This window comes from Taeniopygia guttata, chromosome 27 (genome assembly GCF_048771995.1).
Source record: "Taeniopygia guttata chromosome 27, bTaeGut7.mat, whole genome shotgun sequence".
Taxonomy (NCBI): Eukaryota; Metazoa; Chordata; class Aves; order Passeriformes; family Estrildidae; genus Taeniopygia; species Taeniopygia guttata.
In genome coordinates this window covers 3,036,732-3,056,895 of record NC_133052.1, presented here as the reverse complement: position 1 = coordinate 3,056,895, position 20,164 = coordinate 3,036,732, and the positions used below count along the sequence as shown (strand labels likewise).

The 20,164-nt window shown below is 60.6% G+C and overlaps 1 protein-coding gene across 1 annotated transcript; it reads right to left on the bottom strand.

Moving 5' to 3' along the window:
* Positions 1-553: 553 nt before the first annotated feature.
* On the bottom strand, positions 554-18,559 carry MED24 (mediator complex subunit 24). The gene is made up of 25 exons (XM_030255997.4): positions 18,153-18,559; positions 15,890-15,972; positions 15,345-15,383; positions 13,916-13,989; positions 12,619-12,842; positions 12,015-12,126; positions 11,374-11,524; positions 11,068-11,181; positions 10,343-10,390; positions 10,120-10,202; positions 9,698-9,784; positions 9,286-9,397; positions 8,588-8,730; positions 7,900-7,937; positions 7,046-7,128; positions 5,688-5,866; positions 5,483-5,582; positions 4,989-5,164; positions 3,837-4,101; positions 3,488-3,669; positions 3,155-3,248; positions 2,721-2,820; positions 1,213-1,290; positions 957-1,105; positions 554-848 (listed from the first exon to the last, which is right to left on the bottom strand). Exons 1-25 carry the CDS (start codon positions 18,280-18,282, stop codon positions 732-734), a joined length of 2,961 nt encoding a protein of 986 aa, XP_030111857.1. The 5' UTR covers positions 18,283-18,559; the 3' UTR covers positions 554-731.
* Between the last annotated feature and the right edge of the window lie 1,605 nt (positions 18,560-20,164).

The window sequence follows — 20,164 nt, the reverse complement described above, 5'->3', positions numbered from 1 at the left end:
GAACTCACACTCATGGGGAGGAATTCCAAAAAGAATTCACACTCATGGGAAGGAACTCACACTCAGGGGAAGGAATTCCAAAAAGAACTCACACTCATGGGGAGGAACTCACACTCATGGGGATGAATTCCAAAAAGAACTCACACTCATGGGACAGAATTCTAAAAAGAACTCCCATTCATGCAAAGGAACTCACACTCATGGGGAGGAACTCACACTCATGGGAAGGAATTCCAACAAGAACTCACACTCACGTGGCAGAATTCCCAACAAGATCCCACTTGTGGCTGATGGCACAGCAGGGAAGCATCCCTGCTGCACCCAGCACAGTGCCCCTGCTGCACCCAGCACAGTGCCCTGCTGCACCCAGCACAGTGCCCACTCCCAGTCAGAGCACCACAGGCAGCCCCACCACCCACTCTCAGGTGCAGGACAGGGTGAAGGAAATTTCTCCTCTTGCCCAGCAAAGGGGCTTGGCCACTGGCTCCCCATCACCTCCAGAATCGAGGACTTTTGGGGTATCCCAGAAGCCCAAATGAGATGAGGCAAAAACTGGTTGTACAAAAGGATTGATTTATAAAATAAAAAAAAAAATTAGGAGGTGTCTCAGTCTCCAAAGCGCCGTGAGGCAGAGCAAGGAGATGGCTCCTTGGAGCAGCCCTCCAGCAGCTGCAGTGCCAGAGGCCATCCCAGCCCAGCAGGGAGATCCCCCCTGGCCGGAGCAGCCCCGCTCACAGCGCAGCGATGGCCTTGGCGGCGACACGGCGGCCCAGGGGCAGGGTGAGGTCGGTGATGGCCAGGACAATTTTGGGACTGGACATGGTGGACACCTTCACCAGCTCTGAAACCTGCCCAGGGACAGAGGAGAAGCACGGGTGAGCGTCAGCAGGAGGGACCCTGGGGCACTCCCCAAGCAGGGAGTGGCACACCAGGGGTGTCACAGCCGCTGGACCCACCATGGTGAAGGGCATGAACTGGAGGATGCTCCCACGGCTGCCCTGCTCCAGGCACTCCACACACTCCTCCATGAACCACTGGACAAACTGGGTGTGGGTGCCAGCTGTCTTGGCCCCCAGGATGGAAGAGATGAGCAGAAAGAGGTTTGCTGTGGGGACAGGGAGAGAGCAACAAGTGGGAGGCTGCAGGTGAGCCAAACTCCCCACTGGTGTGCCAGTGGTTGGATGTGACCCCACGGACCCATCCCCACCTTACCCAGCACCCGGTTCAGCGGGTCCCTCATGCTGACAGTGTGGAGCTGGGAGGCAGAGAGTGAGCTGCTCATGGAGCGATCTGTGGGCAGGAGCACAGGGTCAGGAACAGCCTCAGGGCCCCCTTGGCTGAGCCAACGTGCCCATGCTGGCCAGCTCTGGCCACTCGAGCTCACCCAGCTCCGCGAGGGGCTTTGCCATGAGGCAACCCTGTGGAGCAGAAGAGGTTTAGGCCCCTGTACCCGGCAGCCTGTGCCAGCAGAGCACCCCAGAAACACAGCACTGTCCTGTCCCTGTCCCCTCTGCCAGCCCACACGGAGCCCAGGCAGGTTTCCCACGCTGCTATTGGGGTGTGACACGTGGTGTCACGATCAGGAGCAGAGGAGAACGGCAGCGACACACACATTACACATCCTGTGTGCGAGCCAGATGTTCGACAGCTGCACAGCAGCCCTCCCATCTCACTGTCAGGGTGCAATCCAGCTATCAGAGCTGAAGCACGTCCAAACCTAGCAGCAAATCCTGGGACAGACCAGGAGGATTGAGCTGACCCCAGCTGTGAAGCAGTGCTGGGCACTCCTGTGGGAAGAACTGGGTCAGGTCTGCTCCAACGGGATGGGAACCCCCTTGGGAAGACTTTTGTGCACATCCCACAGCCCCTGCCCGAATCTGCAGGATCCACCTTGTGCTGCTCTGAGGATGCTCACCAGAAAAAGAAAGCCCTCCCACACTTTTCTCATGGAATCACATGAGCTACATGGTGGCTGCAGGAAGCGGCATTTCCACATCACTGCAGCAAATAGCCCAAAAAAAGTCCTGAGTGTCACTGGGAAGAGGTGGGACTGCCTCAGGAGATAAAAGAAGATAAGTGAAATAAAGGGAAAAGCCCATATTTCAACAGTAATGAAACCAACTGAAACCGAAGGTCAATGGATGTGTCGAAAACTAATACATATAGAGTCATTTGGGATAAAGGGAGAAACAATGACCTGAGAATGTCCTGACTCACTGGCCAAGAGTGTGGACAATGTGTGTGGGAACCGTGACAGCGCCCACTGGGCAGGACATGGACCCCCCCCAGTAAATCCCCTGCCAGAGCTGTCGTAACCCGTGACACCGCAGGGACACGGATGTGACCAGGGGCCTCATCCGCTCTGCTTCAGGCTTGTTAACAGCAGTGGAATGCCAGGATTTGGCCCCAGACATCAGGAATGTCACCTCCAGCTGTGGTCCCATGATGGCTGGAGGGACACAAAGCCCCCCTGAGCCCCAGGGTGTGGGGCACTGGCATGAAAGGAAGGGGTAACATCACCCTTTTAAGTTGTTCTAATCAGAAAAATAAAGAAATTGACCTTTCCCAAATGCAGAAACTTCAAGATAACTCAAAAACCACTTGAGAGCTCTAAATCCTCACCCAGCCAGTTGGAGGAGGAGCTTTGTGCAAATACACATTTCACATCCAAAAGGGACATCGAGGCAGGGGAGCTGTCCTCCCTCCCCTCCTGCACTTACTGGGGCTGGAGAGGATGTTGGAATCCTCCTCGTTGGAGCTCAGCAGCCGCATGAGCTTGGAAGGCTGTGTGTCATCCAACGGGAACAGGCTGATGTAATCCTGGGGGGAGAGGGGGGTCAGCCCCACCAGCCCCTTACCCTGCACAGGGCTGGTGACCCACCCTGGGCTCTGCACAGCCCAGGGTCTGATCTCTGCTCACCCAGAGCACCCCAGCCTGGGCTGGACACATGCTGACCAGCTCATTACAGCCCCTTGCCCAGAAAAGAGAAGGAAGAATCCTGAATTTTAAGGTTGGAAGGCCTCAGAGAACCCAGAAAAGCTGGGCAGGGAGTCTGGCTCTACCCACCCACTCTTGCCACCCTCACCTTCCCCAGCCACTGCTGGTTTTGGGCACAGAGAGCCCCAAGCCAGCCCCTGCTCCACCCAGACACACCTCGATGTCCTCCCGGTGCCTCTTCTTCTGCCGGGCCGAGGCCTGGACCTTGCTGTGGGAGGAGTAGGAGCTCAGGGCACACCAAACAGAGAGCCTGGGGACAGAGCAGGGACATGGCCAGGTGCTGCCAGCCCACCTGACAATGGTGTGTGGGACACAGCAGCTTCCTCCTCGGAGTGGGACAGCAGGAAATGCAGACCAGAGTGGGAACTGCTGGCACTGCCACAGCCAGAGTGAGATTCGGGTAGCTGGGATTCTCATCCCAGCACAAACCATCCTCCCTCTCCCCAAAGAGGCCTTGAGGAGACAGTCTCCATTGCTCTGGGGTCTTACTTGGCCAGGGCCTTCCCGGGGGGGTCCATGAGGGTGTGCCACTTGGAGGAGTCTGTCAGCAGGTTGGGCAGGATGTGGCCCAGCAGTGTCAGTGTCAGCTGCTGCATGTCCAGGCAGAAGATGGCATAGAGCAGCTCCACAGCCCTCAGCGTGTGCTCCTTCCGCGTCTCCTTCAGCAGCTCCTGCAGGGTGGAGAGGAGAGGTGGGCCTGCCCCACTCCCTTCCAGTGCCACAACTGTCCCAGCACCCAGCCCAGGGACAGCCAGGACACTGGGAGCACAAACTACACCCATCAGCCCTGGCCTCAGCACCCTGCCCAGCACCAGGGGTCCCTCCTGCCCCCTCATACCTTGACCAGGTTGTTGCAGAACCAGTAGACCCCCCCCATGTGCAGCAGGGTGTCGAAGATGTGGATGGAGTGGCTGTCAACCCAGCCCTTCTCCAGCACCTTGGTGAAGACGCTGGTCAGCACCTCCTTGATGGGCTTCTTGGGGGGCAGAAGATTCCAGTAGGGAATGGTGTCCATGCCAGTGGAAGGGAATTTGATCTGCGTGGCCGTTTGCTGCAGGACGTCCGCACACATGTGCTCCAGGATGGAGCTCATGATCACCACGCTGGGGCAGAGAGACGGTGTCAGGTGGGCACCAGGGAGGGACAGCAGGGCACAGGGACAGAGAATGGCATTGGGAAGGGACAGCAGGGCACAGGGACAGAGAATGGCACAGCACCGGGGAGGGACAGCAGGGCACAGGGACAGAGAATGGCACCGGGGAGGGACAGCAGGGCACAGGGACAGAGAATGGCACAGCACCGGGAAGGGACAGCAGGGCACAGGGACAGAGAATGGCACCAGGGGGGGACAGCAGGGCACAGGGACACAGAATGGCACAGCACCGGGGAGGGACAGCAGGGCACAGGGACAGAGAATGGCACCAGGGAGGGACAGCAGGGCACAGGGACAGAGAATGGCACAGCACCGGGAAGGGACAGCAGGGCACAGGGACAGAGAATGGCACAGCACTGGGGAGGGACAGCAGGGCACAGGGACAGAGAATGGCATTGGGAAGGGACAGCAGGGCACAGGGACAGAGAATGGCACAGCACTGGGAAGGGACAGCAGGGCACAGGGACAGAGAATGGCACAGCACTGGGAAGGGACAGCAGGGCACAGGGACAGAGAATGGCACAGCACTGGGGAGGGACAGCAGGGCACAGGGACAGAGAATGGCATTGGGAAGGGACAGCAGAGCACAGGGACAGAGAATGGCACAGCGGTGGGAAGCAGAAACAGGGAAGATGGCGTGGCACCGGGAAGGGGAAGAAGGGCAGGAGACAATGGCACTGGAAAGTGGAAACGGGGCAGGAGGCAGCATGGAACTGGGAAGTGGAAGCAGGGCAGGAGCTGGCAGAGAATCAGGAAGTGGGAAAGGAGAAGCAGGGCAGGAGATGTGGCACTGGGGAGCAGTGCAGGGCAGGACCAGGCCCGTGTCCCCGAGCTCACCGCTCGTTGTAGAACTGGAGCGTGTTCTCTCCGTACAGGGGGGTGGCGAGCTGCCGGATCATCTGCAGGGACTTCTCCCGCTCATCCAGGCCCAGCATGCGGACGTGGGCCACCAGCCAGGCCACAGCACACACTGCCATGCTGCACACCTTCCCCTTGATGTTGTCGGTGATTTTCTAGGAGAGGAGACAGAGCAGAGGATGAGCACAGCCAGGTGGATGCACAGCCATCACCTCCTAGGGCTGTGGGTCCCGACTGCAGGGTCCAAGCCATTCTCTCCTCCATGGGTGACACTGTCCCTGACACCCACAGGGCACTTTGGAGCAGGAACAAAGGGTTGGAGCCACATCAGTTTCCCACTTCCAAGTCACAGCAAGCTCCAGGACAGCTGCCAGAGCGATCAGGGCAGGAGAACAGGGTACCCCAGAGTTTCTGAACCCTTGGCTCCTCCTCAGGACACAGCACAGCTCCACCCTGCATCCCACCAGCCCCACCTGGATCGACTCAAAAGTGAGGACTCCATTTTCCCAGGCATTGAGGATCTCCAGTATGGCGGCTGAGATGCTCAGACACACCTCGTGCCATTTCATCTGCCTGTCGGGGAGAGATGGGGATTCAGACACAGCTGTGGGGCCAGGGGAGCTGGGCTGGGGGCTCCCCCCAGACCTGGCAGGGTGGGCACATGTGTGGGGCTCTTACACCAGCTTCATCTCGGAGGAGTTGTTGAGGAGAGCAACCAGGGACTCCACCTTGGTGGAATCCGGGCGGAAGCAGGGGTGGTCGGGGTTGAGGATCTTCCCCTCCTCGGGCATGCAGGTCAGCATCCAGGTCTCGAAGAAGGGCACCTCACCTGGAGGGTTGGAATCCGACAGGATCACCTGGAAAGGAGCCAACACGGGGTCTGCATCTCCCAGGGACCCTGCTGGGGACCCCCACCCCGGGGTCTGTCCCCCACCCCGGGGTCTGTCCCCCACCCCGGGGATGCTCGTGGCCGTGGGAACAGCGCCGCCCTGTGGCCCGGAGGCAGAGACAGGCACTGGTGAGGTCCGGGCAGGGCACTGGGCAGCCTCTGGGATGCACTGGTTTCCCCTCTGTGGGCTGTGGTTTCCCCTAATACCGGGAATACCCCAGCAGAACGCAGGCCAGCTGAGAGGAGAAATGCCAGGCCAGCTGCCAGAGCCCACGGGGTCACCGTGTCCAACTCAAACAAGTCCCTTGTCCCCCCACCCCACCGAGCCACGCATAAGGTCCCTGGGGCCGGGGTCACAGCACAGCTGGGAGGGTCCTGTGGGGGCCATGAACTGGGAACCCCACACGTCACTTCCTCCCCTCAGCCTCTGTCACCCAGGGGATGCTATTTTTGTCCAAAAAAGTTTTGCACATCTGTTGAGCAGCAGCTGGGCAGGAAAGTCACTGGGCTGGGAGGGGGAGATGAGATCTCATTGGACAGCTCTGGGCACATCCATCCCTGCCTGGTCCCCCCTCCCTGCTCCCAGGGCCGGCTGGGCAGGACCCTTCTCTCCCCCTCTCTGCATTCCCAGTGTTTCGGTATCGTTTCACCTCCCAACACACACAGATGTCGAAACTTGGAAAATTTTCATGAAACCAAAGTGCTGCTTCCTGAGCAGGGCTGGGAGTTCCTCCTTGGACGGGGAGGGCTGACACTGCCTGGCCATGCAACCCCCCCCAGCCAACCAGTGCCAAACTGGAGGGGCAAACTGGGAGTGGGCTGGTGAGCAGCATTCCCACTGATCCCACCGCCCATCAGCGGAGTCCTCAGGGAGGTGACAGCCAGTCCTGCTCTGTCACCTGGCACCCAGAGAGCCCCAGGGACACATTTCCAAGTGACTGGGTGCCGTGCCCTGGGCTATGAAGTGGCTGCAGGGACAGGAGGGACAGTGGAACAGTGGCAGGATGGCCACTAGAGGAGGCTGATAGGCTGCAGCAGCACAGGGGATGAGCTGGCAGGTTGAGAGCTCCTCTTAGGATCCAGCCTCATCCTTCCCTTCCCTCACAGGATCCAGTCCCACCCTCTCATCCTCTCCGAGGATCCTTACCTCTGAGCCATAGGTCTGGGCCACATGGCACAGCATGAGGAAGGAGATGTCAAAGAGCAGAGCCCGGACTGGGCCACTCTTGGCTGAGGGAGGAGAAATAAAGACCTTGGGGCTCTCTGGCCTCAACAGGAGGAGGGAAGCAGAACCCCACAAGCATGGGGACCAGGGCCCTGCTTCCCCCACACAGAGTTTCTAACCCCCCCAGTGTGAACAAAGGGATGTGCCAAGTGCCTCCCCCCACCTCATCTGCCTCTGCTCGAGCTCCCGGAGCAGTTCTGGCCTCCCTCTGGGCAGCCCCAGCCCAAGTGGGGCCCCCTCACCATGGAAGGTCAGAGCACTCCACAAATTTCATCACACAGAGTCAGAGTCCTTATCTGGGCTGTGCTGACACATCACCCCTTCCAGGGAGGGAGCCAAGGGGCCCCCAGGCTCAGATGGGGAGAGGAAGCCCACGGGAACACCGCAGATTTGGGATGGACACGCACATGAAGGCAGTGTGTCCCCAGGATCCCTGCTGGCACAGGCCCCCTCCCTGCCAGCACCCCCAGCCCCGCCTGGCACAGCTCAGCTTGCTCCAGGGCCACAGCCAGTCCCAGTTTAATCCAGCCAGGCCCCAGAGCATCCCAGCACAGCCCCAGTTTAATCCAGCCAGGGCCCAGAGCATCCCAGCACAGCCCCAGTTTAATCCAGCCAGGCCCCAGAGCATCCCAGCACAGTCCCAGTTTAATCCAGCCAGGCCCCAGAGCATCCAGCACAGCCCCAGTTTAATCCAGCCAGGCCCCAGAGCATCCCAGCACGGGCAGCAGGGGGGACACAGCTCCAGTCACCCCACACACGGACGAACACGCACTCACAGATTTCTCCAGTGATTTGTTTGGTGAATTCATTCAGCCTGGGGGGGCAAACAGTGGCATTATCAGTCCAACCAGACAATTCCCAACCCTGAGACAAGCCTGCCTGGCCTGCAGACCCCCGAAACTCCAGCCCAGCATAAAGGGGCAAGAGATGCAAGGCCCAGCTCTGCAGACACCCTCCAGCACCACAGGGACAAGTCACCTCCTCCCTGTGTCTGCTCCCTGTGGCCACACAGGTCTAGCCAAGCTGCTCACCCCACACCAGTGGGCTCTCCCCAGAGCCAGCTCTGTGGGGGTTTCAGAGCACAGACCCCCAAACAGACCCTCCATGCACCCTGAGGTGGCCAAGCCCCCTTGAGGGAGCCCATCACACAGCCCCACGTGTGTGCACTGACCAGGACACGTGTGTCTGCAGAAGGCAGGGACACACTGCCCTGCATTCAGGGTTCAGCCACAGCCTTCAGCTTCCTGAACAACCCCAGACCAGCCTGGCTCAAATTCTCTGTCCTGTGCACGCAGAGGAAAGATGGGACACTGTGGGGTGCAGCATCCCTGAGATCCCAGCCCTCCCCAGTGCTCCACACGGCCACAGGCACATCCAGCCCTGTCTAGGGGGGAGTTTAGGGGGCTGCCTGTTCCCCCCAGCCCCCTGGCCACCAGTCACAGTGCCACCCAGGTGGACACTCACTTGACAAACTTCCGAGCGAAGGATTTCAGCTTCCCAGTGGCCGCTGCTGCTGCCAGCAGCAAGTCCAGGCTCTTCCCTGACAGCATGTGACCCAGGACCCCCAGCAGGCCCTCAGGGGACTTGGAGTGATCTGCATCCATGGTCTGCAAGCAAACAAGTAAGAGGAAATGGAATTAATGAGGATTGTGTGCTACAGAGCAGCAGCAAACTCCAGCTTTCAGGGTACAGAGGTATCAGCTGCAAGAGCTGTCCCTGAGACCTTCAGAAGCAGGGACCTGCTGGATTTGGGAGAGGTGGGATGGAAACCTCTGAGCCCTGCTACCAGCAGGAACATATCCCCTGTCACTCAGCAGCAGCAAAACAACCAGAGTGACACAGGGACACGGGGAGTGCCCTGGGAAGAGGGGAGATGCACAGAGAGCAGCTGAGCGGGACGGCAGAGCTGGCTGGGCTCAGGCTGCTGGCACTGATGACATGCCACCTGACAGCTCCTCCAGCTTCCTGGGAAGGAGGAGGGCAGCTCCTCATCTCCACAATGGAGCAGCAAGGCTCGAGTGATTCCTCCACTACTCCACCCCAGGGCAGGCAGAAATCCAGCGCCTCCCAACCACGCTGGCTGCCTGATCAAACTGATGCTGCTGGCAAAGGGCTCCAGCCTGAGCCCAGCCAGCCCAGCACGGCTGCAGAAGGGCACTCACCTTCAGGATGTTGGTGACAGTGGGCTCAGCCCTCAGGATGAGCCCAGGGTTTGGCTGGATGTTGGCATTCTCGGCCGATTTCAGGGATGGAGAGTTTTCCTTGTCTGCAGCCCTGAGGGACCCCAAAGAAGGGTCAGTGGGTAGGAATCCATCACCCTGCCTCCCTCCCTCCACCCAGTGGCACCCTCAAGGGACAGCCACTGCCTCAGGCCACCACCAGCTGCCTCTCTGAGGGGACAGACTCTGCCTGTACCCAACCTGTCCCAAAAGCAGCATCCCGTCCCCCCAGGCCACCATGTATGCCCCAGTCACAGTCCACCAGTGTCAGCACAACTGGTCCCTCATGCTCCCCCCAAAACCAGGTGCTCCAGCCCCACTTATGGGGCTTTTCCAGACTTTGGGGTGGCTGTACCGTTTGTCGATGAGGTTGTTCATGTTGGCCTCAGAGAGCAGCCCCTGCTTGCTGCACTCCTGCAGGAGCAGGCTCATGCAGTTGCAGCTGGAAGAGAGAGGAGAGAGCTGTAGCCCCAAGGACAGCATTCCTGTCACCCCAGACAGTGCCACAGGGCAGGGGGACTCGCAAGCTGCCCTCCTGGCCCTGTCCCACCCCTGCGAGGGTGCTGCAGGGTCCAGAGCAGCTCTGGGTGTCACAGCGTGACTCAGCTGTCACACACTCACTGCCTCACGCATGTGGCAGCAGCACGTCCTCAGGAAGAAGAAATGGGATCAGAAACCAACCCAGCCCCGCCAGGAGCTGCCCCAGCACCCCACACTGAGGACAGGGTGGCTGTGGCATGTGGCTACGTGGCAGCTCTGGCCATGGTGAGCACTCACTTGCAGCGCTGGTCGGCTTTGTCGAGCAGAGGGGTCAACTTCAGCAGGAACTCGAAGGCAGAGTTCACATCCTCAGTGAAATCCTGACAAACACAAAGCCAAGCACTCAGCTCACCACGCTACTGGCACAGGCCCACCTCCCCCTGTGCCCACCTGCTCCATCAGGGACAGGGAATATCTCCCCATGCAGACCAGCCCCCACACACAGGCCCCCCAGTCTCACCTTGTCCCCTTGGGGATACTTCTTGAGTTTAACCAGCACTTGGGGCATCTGAAAGACACAAGGGCACAGAGTGACATGAGGGCAGACCCCATTCCACAGCTGGGAACCCCCCCAGCAGCACCAGCCCACCCCAACACAGCTGCACACAGCTGCTCTCCCAGCCCCAGGAAAGCTGCATTTCTGGAGCAGTGTGTGCACCCAGGGGATTTTGTGCCCCTGTTCCCCTCCACGGTGTCCTCCCACCATCACCTGGAGCCACATTTCCCCCATAACATCTCAGAAAAACTCACTATGCCACACAAAATGAAGCTGGGCTGAAAAGAGGCCCCTGACAGCAAAGTTGATGTTCAGTGGGTGACAGGAGTGCTGGAGTGGGCTCAGGTGGGATGGACCCTAAGGGGCACACTGTGGGGTGTGGGACAACCTAAGGGGCATGTTTTGGGGTGTGGGGGCATCCCAAGGGGCATCCTGAAGGGCACACTGTGGGTGAGGGGCACACTATGGGGTTGGAAGGCATCCCAAGGGACACAAGGTGGGGTGAGTGGCAGAGTGTGGGGTGGGGGATGCCTCGAGGGACACACTGTGGGGTGTGGGCATCCCAAGGGGCACACTGCAAGGAAGAAGAACTGATTGCTCTGGCAGAGCTCAGGGCTCAGCAGGAGCCAGACCTGCAGGGAAAGGGCAGCAGCAGCAGGCAGGGTCTCGGTGCTGGGGCTGGGCCTTACCTTCAGGAAGGTGAAGGCTGTCCACTTGAGCTCCTCTGTGCCCTCGGGACACTCGATGAGGCCCACAAAACAGGCCTTCCAGATCTCCAGCACGAAGAGTGGGGAGGGGATGCGCTGTGGGGCACACACACAACCCCTCCCAGTGCTGGGCTGGCAGCAAAGCACATCCCCCAACACAGCCAAACCCCTGCAGAGGTGTTGATGGGCTCCTGCTGCTCCCCTGGACCAGCACCAGCACAGGGAGGACACATGGCCTGGCCCCACAGCCCCAGGCTGCCTGAGCAGAACACGCTGTCACTTCTGTACCTGCATCCTCTTCACCATCATCAGCTGCTCCACCAGTGGCTGGGTCTCCCCTGTGAGGTTCATGGTGCCCTCCAGCAGCACCACGGCGTGCACGGTGGGGAAGCCTGTCTTGTTCAGCTGCTCCGAGTGGACTGAGAGCATGGTGGGGATGCTGGGTGGAGAGGACAGCCCAGGGTCACTGGAGCCCTAAAGGGACAGATTCCTGCTCCTCCTGTCCCACTGACCAAACCTCTGACCTCTGCTGCCGCGGGGCAGGACACTGGAACACCTGTGCCTGGGAGCTCCAAGGCACAGCCAAGCCCTTGTGCCCTGGGAGCAATTCCAGGGGGATCCAGAGCAGGGAGAGCAGCCCTGGTGTGGCCAGTGCAGATGAGGGATAGTGAAAGGTCTCAGGGTCACCAGAGGAGCAACCCCTGGCTAAGACTCTTCTGCAACAGGTCACACCACTAGCCCTGTCCTCTCTCCCCTGGGCAGCCCCTGCTGGAGCAGGGACCTGAGCTGGGAAGGGATGGGGAAGCAGGGAGCCAGTGTGCAGAGAGGCAGGAGCCTCTCAGTCCTCCGAGCAGGGAGTTTGGGGGACTCAGAGTGAGGCTCAGACCCATTTTGCCCCCTGAGCCCATGGGGCAGCAGCACACAGCCACCTCTTGATGAGGGACACGCAGTCATCAGCCTGGTTCCGCAGCGGGGAGCTGCCAAGGTTGTTGAGGTTCTCTCCCAGTTTGATGAGGGACTGCTCCACGGTGCTCCAGGAGGCTGGGGAGGGAAGGCAGGGATTCAGTGAGCGGACAGGGGCACATGGGGAAACCAGGCAGGCCAGCTCCAAGGCCTACAGCAACCCAGACGGGCTGAAGAGGCCGGGAGTCCCCACCGGTGATGCAGCCCAACCCAGGGGTCTGCGTACTCCGAGCAGGTCCCACCCCAAGGCCATCCTGGCACATCCTCCTGGCCAGACACGGGCACAGATGAAGGTGTGGGGCTGTGCCAGGCCCCACGGAGCACAGGGCTCGCCATGCACCCAGGAGCAGCTCACGCAGCCTTCACATTAATTCTGCTCCTCTTCCAAAGGCAGCACGGAGGGGATGGGGCAGAGAGTGGCACAGAGCCAGGGAGGAGACGGTTACAGCAACAGGGCTGGAAGATGGATAGGCTTGGAGCTGCAGGGACAATGCGGCAGGAGCCGGGCAGGGGGAAGGGAGAGGTGGCAATGACATCTCTCCAGGGCCAGCGCGCGGGGCAGGGACATACACGTCTCCTCCAGCTTGGCAATGTGGATCAGGGCACGGTTCTTGGTGCTGCTGAGCATCTTCTCCAGCCGCTCCAGGCACATCTTCAGCTGGTTCTCCGCCGCCGCCTGCTCCAGAGGCTCCTTCACCTTCTCGGCGTAGAAGGTGGCGCAGCGCAGGAGCCAGGTGAGGGCACTCAGCAGCGCCCGGCACAGGCTGATGCACTCCTCGGCCTTGCCGTGGCAGCTGGGACAGGAGACAAGTGGGAACATGCTCACTGTGTGTGTGGAAACTGAGGCACGGACACTAGGTAGGCTGGGGAACCCAAAACCAGCTCCTGCGCTCCCAGCCCACTCCTCTGCTGCAGATCCCAAGCTGCTCATCCCACCAGCATTCCCGCCGTGCCATGGGGAAGGAGACACCCCCGCCCCCCACCATGCAGCCTCCTCGCTGGCCTCTCCACTACAGGGAAACTTTCCAAGCTTTTAATCAAATTATCTTGCTAAGAGAGGCTCAGCATTGATCAGCGCACTGCGAGAGGTGAACGCTTTCCCCTCCTGATGCACAAATCATCAGGGCCAGAAGTTTTGATCAAATTAAGCAGAGGATCAGAGCAGGCAGGAGCGGATTAAGGGCCGGCTCTGCAGTTGGCCAGCGACAGCTCCTTGTCAACATCTGCCACTGATGCATATTCATTGCTGCTGCTTCATTTCATCTCATTGAAGGACCTTCCTCATCCTCCTTCTCCTCCCACTGTCCCTGCCACACGCTCCCACCCCCCAGAAGAGGCTGTCAGGGGTTAACAGGAAGATTTCTGAGCTTTCTAAAAAAGTTTTTGTGGCCTGAATTGTCTGGACTCCCCTGGGTCCTGCAACACCACCGGAAGACCATAAAGGAAAAAAACAAGGCAGTGCCTGGGGCAGCATAGGCAGGACCAGACTGGGACACAGAGCTGGGGCCTGGGAAGGTGCAGAGGGAAAGGAAATAGAGACCCTCAGCCCATGGGTCTTACACCCAGCCCATCTGCCTGAACTGGGCAGGAAACCACAGTGAGGTTTATCTCAGAATAAGGGGGTTTCTGGCAGCTTCCCACAAAGCTGGTGGGGCTCCGATTTCCTCTGCTGTCTCTGTGCTGGCACTCATGAGGCAGCAACTTGGTAACGGACACAGAGCCGGAGGGGGAACCTGCCTTCCTCTGCCAGGATGAGCATTCTGGGATCAGACAGGACCCCCAGGCTCTCCTGCAGCTCCTCAGGTTCCAGGTTCTGCCCATGGCACAAGCTGGGCAGAGATGGCAGCGCTGGAATGCCACACAGTACCTGAGGCGGTCACAGAACATGTCCATGATCTCCAACAGCGACTGGACACACAAGTCCCGGGAGAAATCATCGAACTAGAGCAGGGGAACACAGAGAGGCTTCAGATGGGGACTGCTCCGGCAGCTCGACATAATCTCAAGCCCTTCCTCCAGGGCTGGGCCAGGCTCTGCGGCCACAGGACACTCCCCCTGGCAGCTGCCCAGAAGCCACTTGAATGAGAAGTAGGTCAGAGCTGTCTGTCGGCCAGGTCGTGCCCTCCCGGGGTGGCGAGAAGCGGTGGGGCCGCGGCAGCAGGGCCGGGGCTGCGTTTTCTCCGCAGCCTCAGGCCGGAGCTGCGCTGCCCGGGCACGGCGGTGGCCGGACGCCAGCCCCTCGCCCACCCCCGGCTCGGTGGGGCTGGCAGCGCCAGCAGCCCGGCCGGCCGCGGGGCTGGGGGCGGGGGGCAGCAGAAGCGCGGCCCCCCCGCCTCCTCCCGGAGCAGATGGGGAGCCCCGCCGGGCCGGAGCTTGCCCGCAGCTTGCCCGCAGCTCTGCGCTGGGCCCACGCTGCGCTGAAGGAGGAAGGCTCGGCTGTCAAGGTCAGCGCTGTGCCCGCCCCTCCGAACGGGCAGCCAGGCGGCACCGGCTAACAGCAACGAGCCCTTCGGAGCAGAGCTGGGCTGGGCTCTGCTCTCCCGGGAGCACGCCCTGTACCCCGGGTCGGCGCTGGGACCGCTCGAGGGGTCCCCACCTCGCCAGAGCTTCACGGCACAACTCCGAGCTCAGGCTGCAGTCCCCCAGAATTTTCAGCGCTGACTGCCAGTGGAATTCTCCTGCCATCCCAATAACAACAACGAGGTGGGGGAAGAGAAATCGTTCTCCCTGAAATCATTCCTCCTTTGGTCACCCTGAGTAGGGGGCCTGAGGTGACCCTGACAAGGAGGAGAGTGGGGAGTCTGTCACAGCCTGTGAGGAGCTTCCCAACACCAAAGAGAAGGTGCTCAGTGTCCCCATGGAAGCAGCACAGGGACACAGAGCACCCGTGGGAATCCACAGCTGAGCGTGGTGTGTGGCTACAGCCGCAGGGCCCAGGCCCTGGCAGCTCCTCCACGGCCGGCTCCCATCCCCACAGCGCTGCCAGCACGGCCGGCCGCAGCGGGATGTGGTTTCCGGCGGTTGGGATGGGGTTACACACAGGCCGGGAGCCTGCCAGGCCCCCCAGGGCAGAGGGACAAGGCACTCACACCCCCAAAACCCGCTGGGACCCGCGGCAGCCCATCCCCAGGGGGACACGGGAAGGCTCGGGCGCTAATCTGAGCCGGCTGCCCGCTGCTGACTCAGCCCGGGACATCGCTTTCCACTTGACCTATATTTGTGGGACTCGAGGGAAAGGGATTCATGGGGTTGTGGGCAAAGAGTGAAACCTCTGAGAGCACCTGTCAGAGCCGTACCTTGCTGATGGCCATCAGCACCGTGGAATAAGACACCATCTACGAGAGAGAAAGCCAAAACAAGCGCGGTGTCACAGGGGCACCGCGCTGGCTCGTTGCTGAGGAACGGCAAGGTCAGGGCACGGCCCCGCTGCCTGTCACCGCAGACAGGGCCGGGGCCGGGGCGCTGACCCGGCACAAATCCAAACAGACATTTTTAGGTGATCGCTGATGTGTTTCACACAAACTTTAGGCGATATTAAATGCCAGGATATGAAAGCGTGGCGCTCACGGCGAGCGCAGAGCCTCTCGGGGGGCAGAATTCCCACCCTGGGCGATGGCAGGGGCTATTTATGGAAACATCCCTGCCCAGGGCACGCACTGAGCCCTCCACTGCCTGCCCCAGCCCCAGAGAGCCTCAGAAGGGGGTTTGGGGTATCTGCCCAGCCCAGGAGAGGCTCACATGGGGGATGTGGGGTGCCTGCCCACCACCAGCACCCCAGTTGCTTTGCCCAGCCTCACCGAGGCTGCAAGGTAACCCCCCAGCAGCACCAGCGGGTCCTTACCTGGGAGCTGATGGCATATTTCAGGTAGGATAAGATGAGTGGGTTTGGGGACGGCCCAATCATGGCCTGCTCCAGGAGAGCCTCTGCAAGGAAAGAGGGTCCCAGGTCAGCACATGGGGACACACGGACACAATCTGTTCTCCCCTCATTCCACAGGGAAGCTGGCAAAGTCCCACTGTACCAACCACAGTGACTCCACACCAGTTTTCTCCTAAATTCACTGAATCCCACAACTTCCTAATCCCTGACGGGCACAAGCGGGTGAATAATTCAGGCAGAGCTCGCAGCCTCCTGCTAACACAGCTCTTCAGCGCTCCAGCCCTGAAACTGCTGCTGCTGCTGCTCTCCACATTCTCCTCCCTCCCAGTTCTTGCCAGAAGGCTCCTGCAGCCTCCACTGAGTGTCTTTTGCCCAGGCACCCGGGGCTGAGCTTGGGGCCACCAGTCCCCTGCACTGGGCGCAGCCCTGCCCGTCTGGCCCTCGGTGGCCTGAGGGGCTCTGCCCGTCCCATCTGCTCAGCCAAGCCTTTAATTGTCCATTTGAACCATGGCAGAGTGCAGGAAGCACCACCCCGAGCAGGCCCCGGGCTGCAGCACAGGCTGCAAGTAGGTCAGAGCACCCAGATGTGAAAGGGGGAGCAGCAGCCAGGTGGGAAGTTGTCACCCCAAAGCTGAGGAGGAGAAGTGCAGGAGAAGGAGACTCCCTGGGTCTCGCTCCAAGGCTGAATCCTGGGCCAAGAGCGACTGGGATGAGGACAGAAGGCTGGTGGCAGCCGTCCCCTCCCCAGCCCATCCCAGAGTGCCACCACGAGCCAGCCACATGCTGCTCCCCGCTGCAGACGTGTCAGCAGCGATCTGCCAGGCCCTGCCGTGATCCTGGCAGCTCGTGCCAGCTTCCCCTCCTTTGTACTTCCAAGCTGAAAGGGGCACGAGCTTGGGAAAGGACAGCTCTGGGGGCTGTGGTGAGGAAGGGAGCTGCTGGTCCAGCCACTGGGACCTTGGGAATGGGCTCTCCCTGTGTGCACACAATGCTCAGGGTCCCAAAAGGAAAAGGGGATACAGCTCCTTCTCCTCCTGCTCCAAAGAAGCCACTGAGCCTTGGGTAAATGTGACCCAGGAGAAACCCATTCCTGCAGAAATAATAGGGAATTATCCTCCCTGCGTCTGTTTTTGGGGATACACAGATGAGCCCAAGCCAAGCACCCCGCAGGCCTCGCTGCCAGAGGAGCAGGAGCCGGTGCCACCAGGGTGGGAACAGACACCTGGGAGCCTCAGGGACCAGCTGGGCAGCAGCAGGACTGGCCCTCAAGCCAACCACCCCCACCCCCAGCAAATCCATCCAGAGCAAATCCACCTCCCCGCGGCCACAGCTCCATTTGGCCCCTCCAGCCGCACCTCGGAGCTGACAAACCCAGCAGGGACAGCTCAGCAGTGACAAAAAACAGACACTGACGGAAAATCCAATGAGAGGATGAAAAGAAGGGAAAAACACGCACAGGGGAAAGATCCCCACACCCAGAGAAGTGAGAGCTGCTGCCTGTGTGGGGCTGGTTCCTTTAAACTCCCTGGAGCAGCAGCTCTGTTTATTTATCCCGGGACTTGCTGCACAGGGAAAATCCCAGCACCAAGTTTCTATAATTAGCAAGAGAGCCTGGCAAATCTTTAAACCAGTCCTAGCCTTTGGCAGGATTTCTGTGAAATGCCCTTGAATTGGGCTGGGGAGCAGCCTTGGGAGCAGCACCTGGCTCCTGTGCAGTGCTAGAATCAGGAAATCAGGGAATCATTAAGGCTGGAAAGACCTCCAAGAGCATCTCACCATAACCCAAGTGCCCTGGAGCCACATCCACATGGCAACTCCACCACAGCCTGTTCCAACGCCCAACCACCCTTTCAGTGAAGAAATTTCTCCTCATTTCCAACCTAATTCTCTCCTGGCTCAACTCAAAGCTGCTTCTCTTGTCCCAAAAGCTACGCTGTGCTGACCCCTGAACCCTCCCATGGGGGAAAAGGAGGGAATGATCCCAAAACGGAGACAGTGGGGTGGGAAAGGGGTGGGGGGGACAGTTGGGAATGGGCTGACATGGTTGAATGGGAATTTTGGTGTGAAAAATGGTGTGGGAAGTGGGGGCCCAAAATGCAATAATACCCCTGCCTGCACCCCAAAGAGGGGAACACTGGGGGCAACACCCAAATAAACGCGTGAGGACCCCCAAAACCTCCCAGTGTGCCCAGTAAGGAGGGGGAACCCCCCGCCTCCCCCCGACCTGCCAAGTTGAGGATGTCCCAGGTGGCTCCGCGGGGGAAGAACCGCTTCATGTTTATGGCCCATTGATAGTCGCTCCAGCGCTCCTTCCAGGCCTGCAGGATGGCCTGCTTCAGGTTCACCACCTTCATGGTCACCCTGCGGACGGACAGCTCAAGGCGAGGGGGACGGAGCCCTGACCCGGCCGGGCAGGGCAGAGCGGGCCGGAGAGAGCGGGGAAGCGGCCCCGCGGCTTCGGAGGGCAGCAGCTGGGGGTCTGTCGGCTCCCCGGCCCTGAGGAGCTCGGAGCAGCCCCGGAGCCCCTCGGAGCCCCCGAAGTCCGGTGCCCGGGGGTCCCGCCGGGTCCCGCCGCCCCTCAGCGCGGCCCGGCGCCGCCCTCAGCGCTTGGGCACCGCCATTGCGGCACCTGCCAAGAAGCCGCACGCTGATTGGGCGGCGGGGCGCGGCGGGCGCAGGGGGTGATGGGAGTGGTAGTTCGGGAGGCTGGGGTGGGCGGGGGCGGGAGTGAGTGTGCAAAGGGGGGGTGGAAACGGGGGCGAGTGTGCAAACGCCGAGGTGAGAGTGCAAACACCGTGTGGGTGAGCAAACGGGGGAGGGTGGGCTAACACGGGATGTGTGTGTGTGATAGGGGTGAGTGTGAAAATCGGGAAATGGGATTTGACTCTTGCAAACACCAGGGGTGAGTGTGCAAATAGGGTGTGTGTGCAAACACGGGGTGAAAATGGGGGGTTGAAACCACCGGGGTGTGCAAATAGGAGTGGGTGTGCAAATAGCAGGGGTGTGGAAAGGTGGGGGGTACAAACACGGGGGACGGATATGTGTGAAAATGAGGAGTCGTGCAAAAACAAGGTGAGTGTAAGAACAGGGGATTACAAACAGGGGGTGAGTGTAAAAACAAGGGATGTGCAAAAATGGTGCAAAGGGGTGAGTGTGCAAAGGCTCTAGGGTGGCAGCACGGGTCTCCCAGCACGTTTCTCTGTGCGTGTGTGCAGGTGTGCGAGCGTGTGCACACACACAGGACTGTGTGTGTGCACGTGTGTACACACAGATGTACAGGTGTTCACGCACGCACACACATGAGCACAGGTGTGCACACCAGTGTGTGAGCACAGAGGTGTGCCCGTGTGTGTGTGCAACCACAGGTGTGCACTGAGGACTGCGTGTGACACAGGCGGGTGTGTTCACACGTGTGGATGCACAGGAGTGTGTTCATGTGTGTGTGTGTATGTTCTTGCACACACACGCAGACAGCAGCACCCCCGGGCGGGTGTGCACACGCAGGTACCAGTGCAGGGGTGGGCACACACGCATGTGCAAGGCCGTGTGCTGCAGACACGTGTGTGCACACACGTGGCACCGCCATGGGCCTGGGCTGCCCCCCACCCCCTCCCTGCAGTACCAGCCGCTAAAAATATCCCCGGGGATGGTGCCAGCCGTCGCCATGGCAACGGGAGGATGGGGAGCAAGGCTGGGGGCAGCCCCCCAGAACTGCCAGCACCCCCCAGTACTCTCATCACACCAACCCCCCCAGAGTGCCCCCAGTAGCCCCCCAACACCTCCAGCACCCCCCTGCAACCCATACACCCCCAGGCCTCTGCACCCCTAGCACACTCCCAGCCCCCCCAAACCCTCAGCACCCCCAGAATTCCCAAAGGGAACCCCCAAAGCTCAGGATCAGGGTGAAGACCCCCAGGGGGGCTGGGGTGGGAGCTCAGTCACCCACCCACCCCCCCCCCGCTGCTCCGGGGGGGTTTTGCGGCCCCTTAATTCCCCGGTTAATCATTCATGGGGCCGGGGCGCAGCAAATCCCCCCGTGCCGGGGCCGGGATTAGGGTGGGCGGGCGGCGAGGGGCCCCGGCAGCGGGGGGGACACCCCGGCAGGGGGGGGTCCGGCCGGGGGGGAGCCCCATCCATGAGGAGGGATTTCCTGTGCGAGGGGGGTCACTTCCCACAGCTGGCCGGGGAACAGACCCCACGGGGGTCTCCGGGCAGGAGGGAGGTCCTGCTGGACCC

Bases quoted from the DNA above. Each gene is read 5' to 3' on its own strand.
- MED24 (XM_030255997.4), bottom strand. From the start codon at position 18,282: ATGAAGGTGGTGAACCTGAAGCAGGCCATCCTGCAGGCCTGGAAGGAG. The intron at 13,990-15,344 runs GTACGGCTCTGA...CCCCTGCTCTAG, and splicing joins TGCTGATGGCCATCAGCAAG to TTCGATGATTTCTCCCGGGA. The intron at 11,182-11,373 runs GTACAGAAGTGA...TGTGCCCCACAG, and splicing joins TGATGGTGAAGAGGATGCAG to CGCATCCCCTCCCCACTCTT.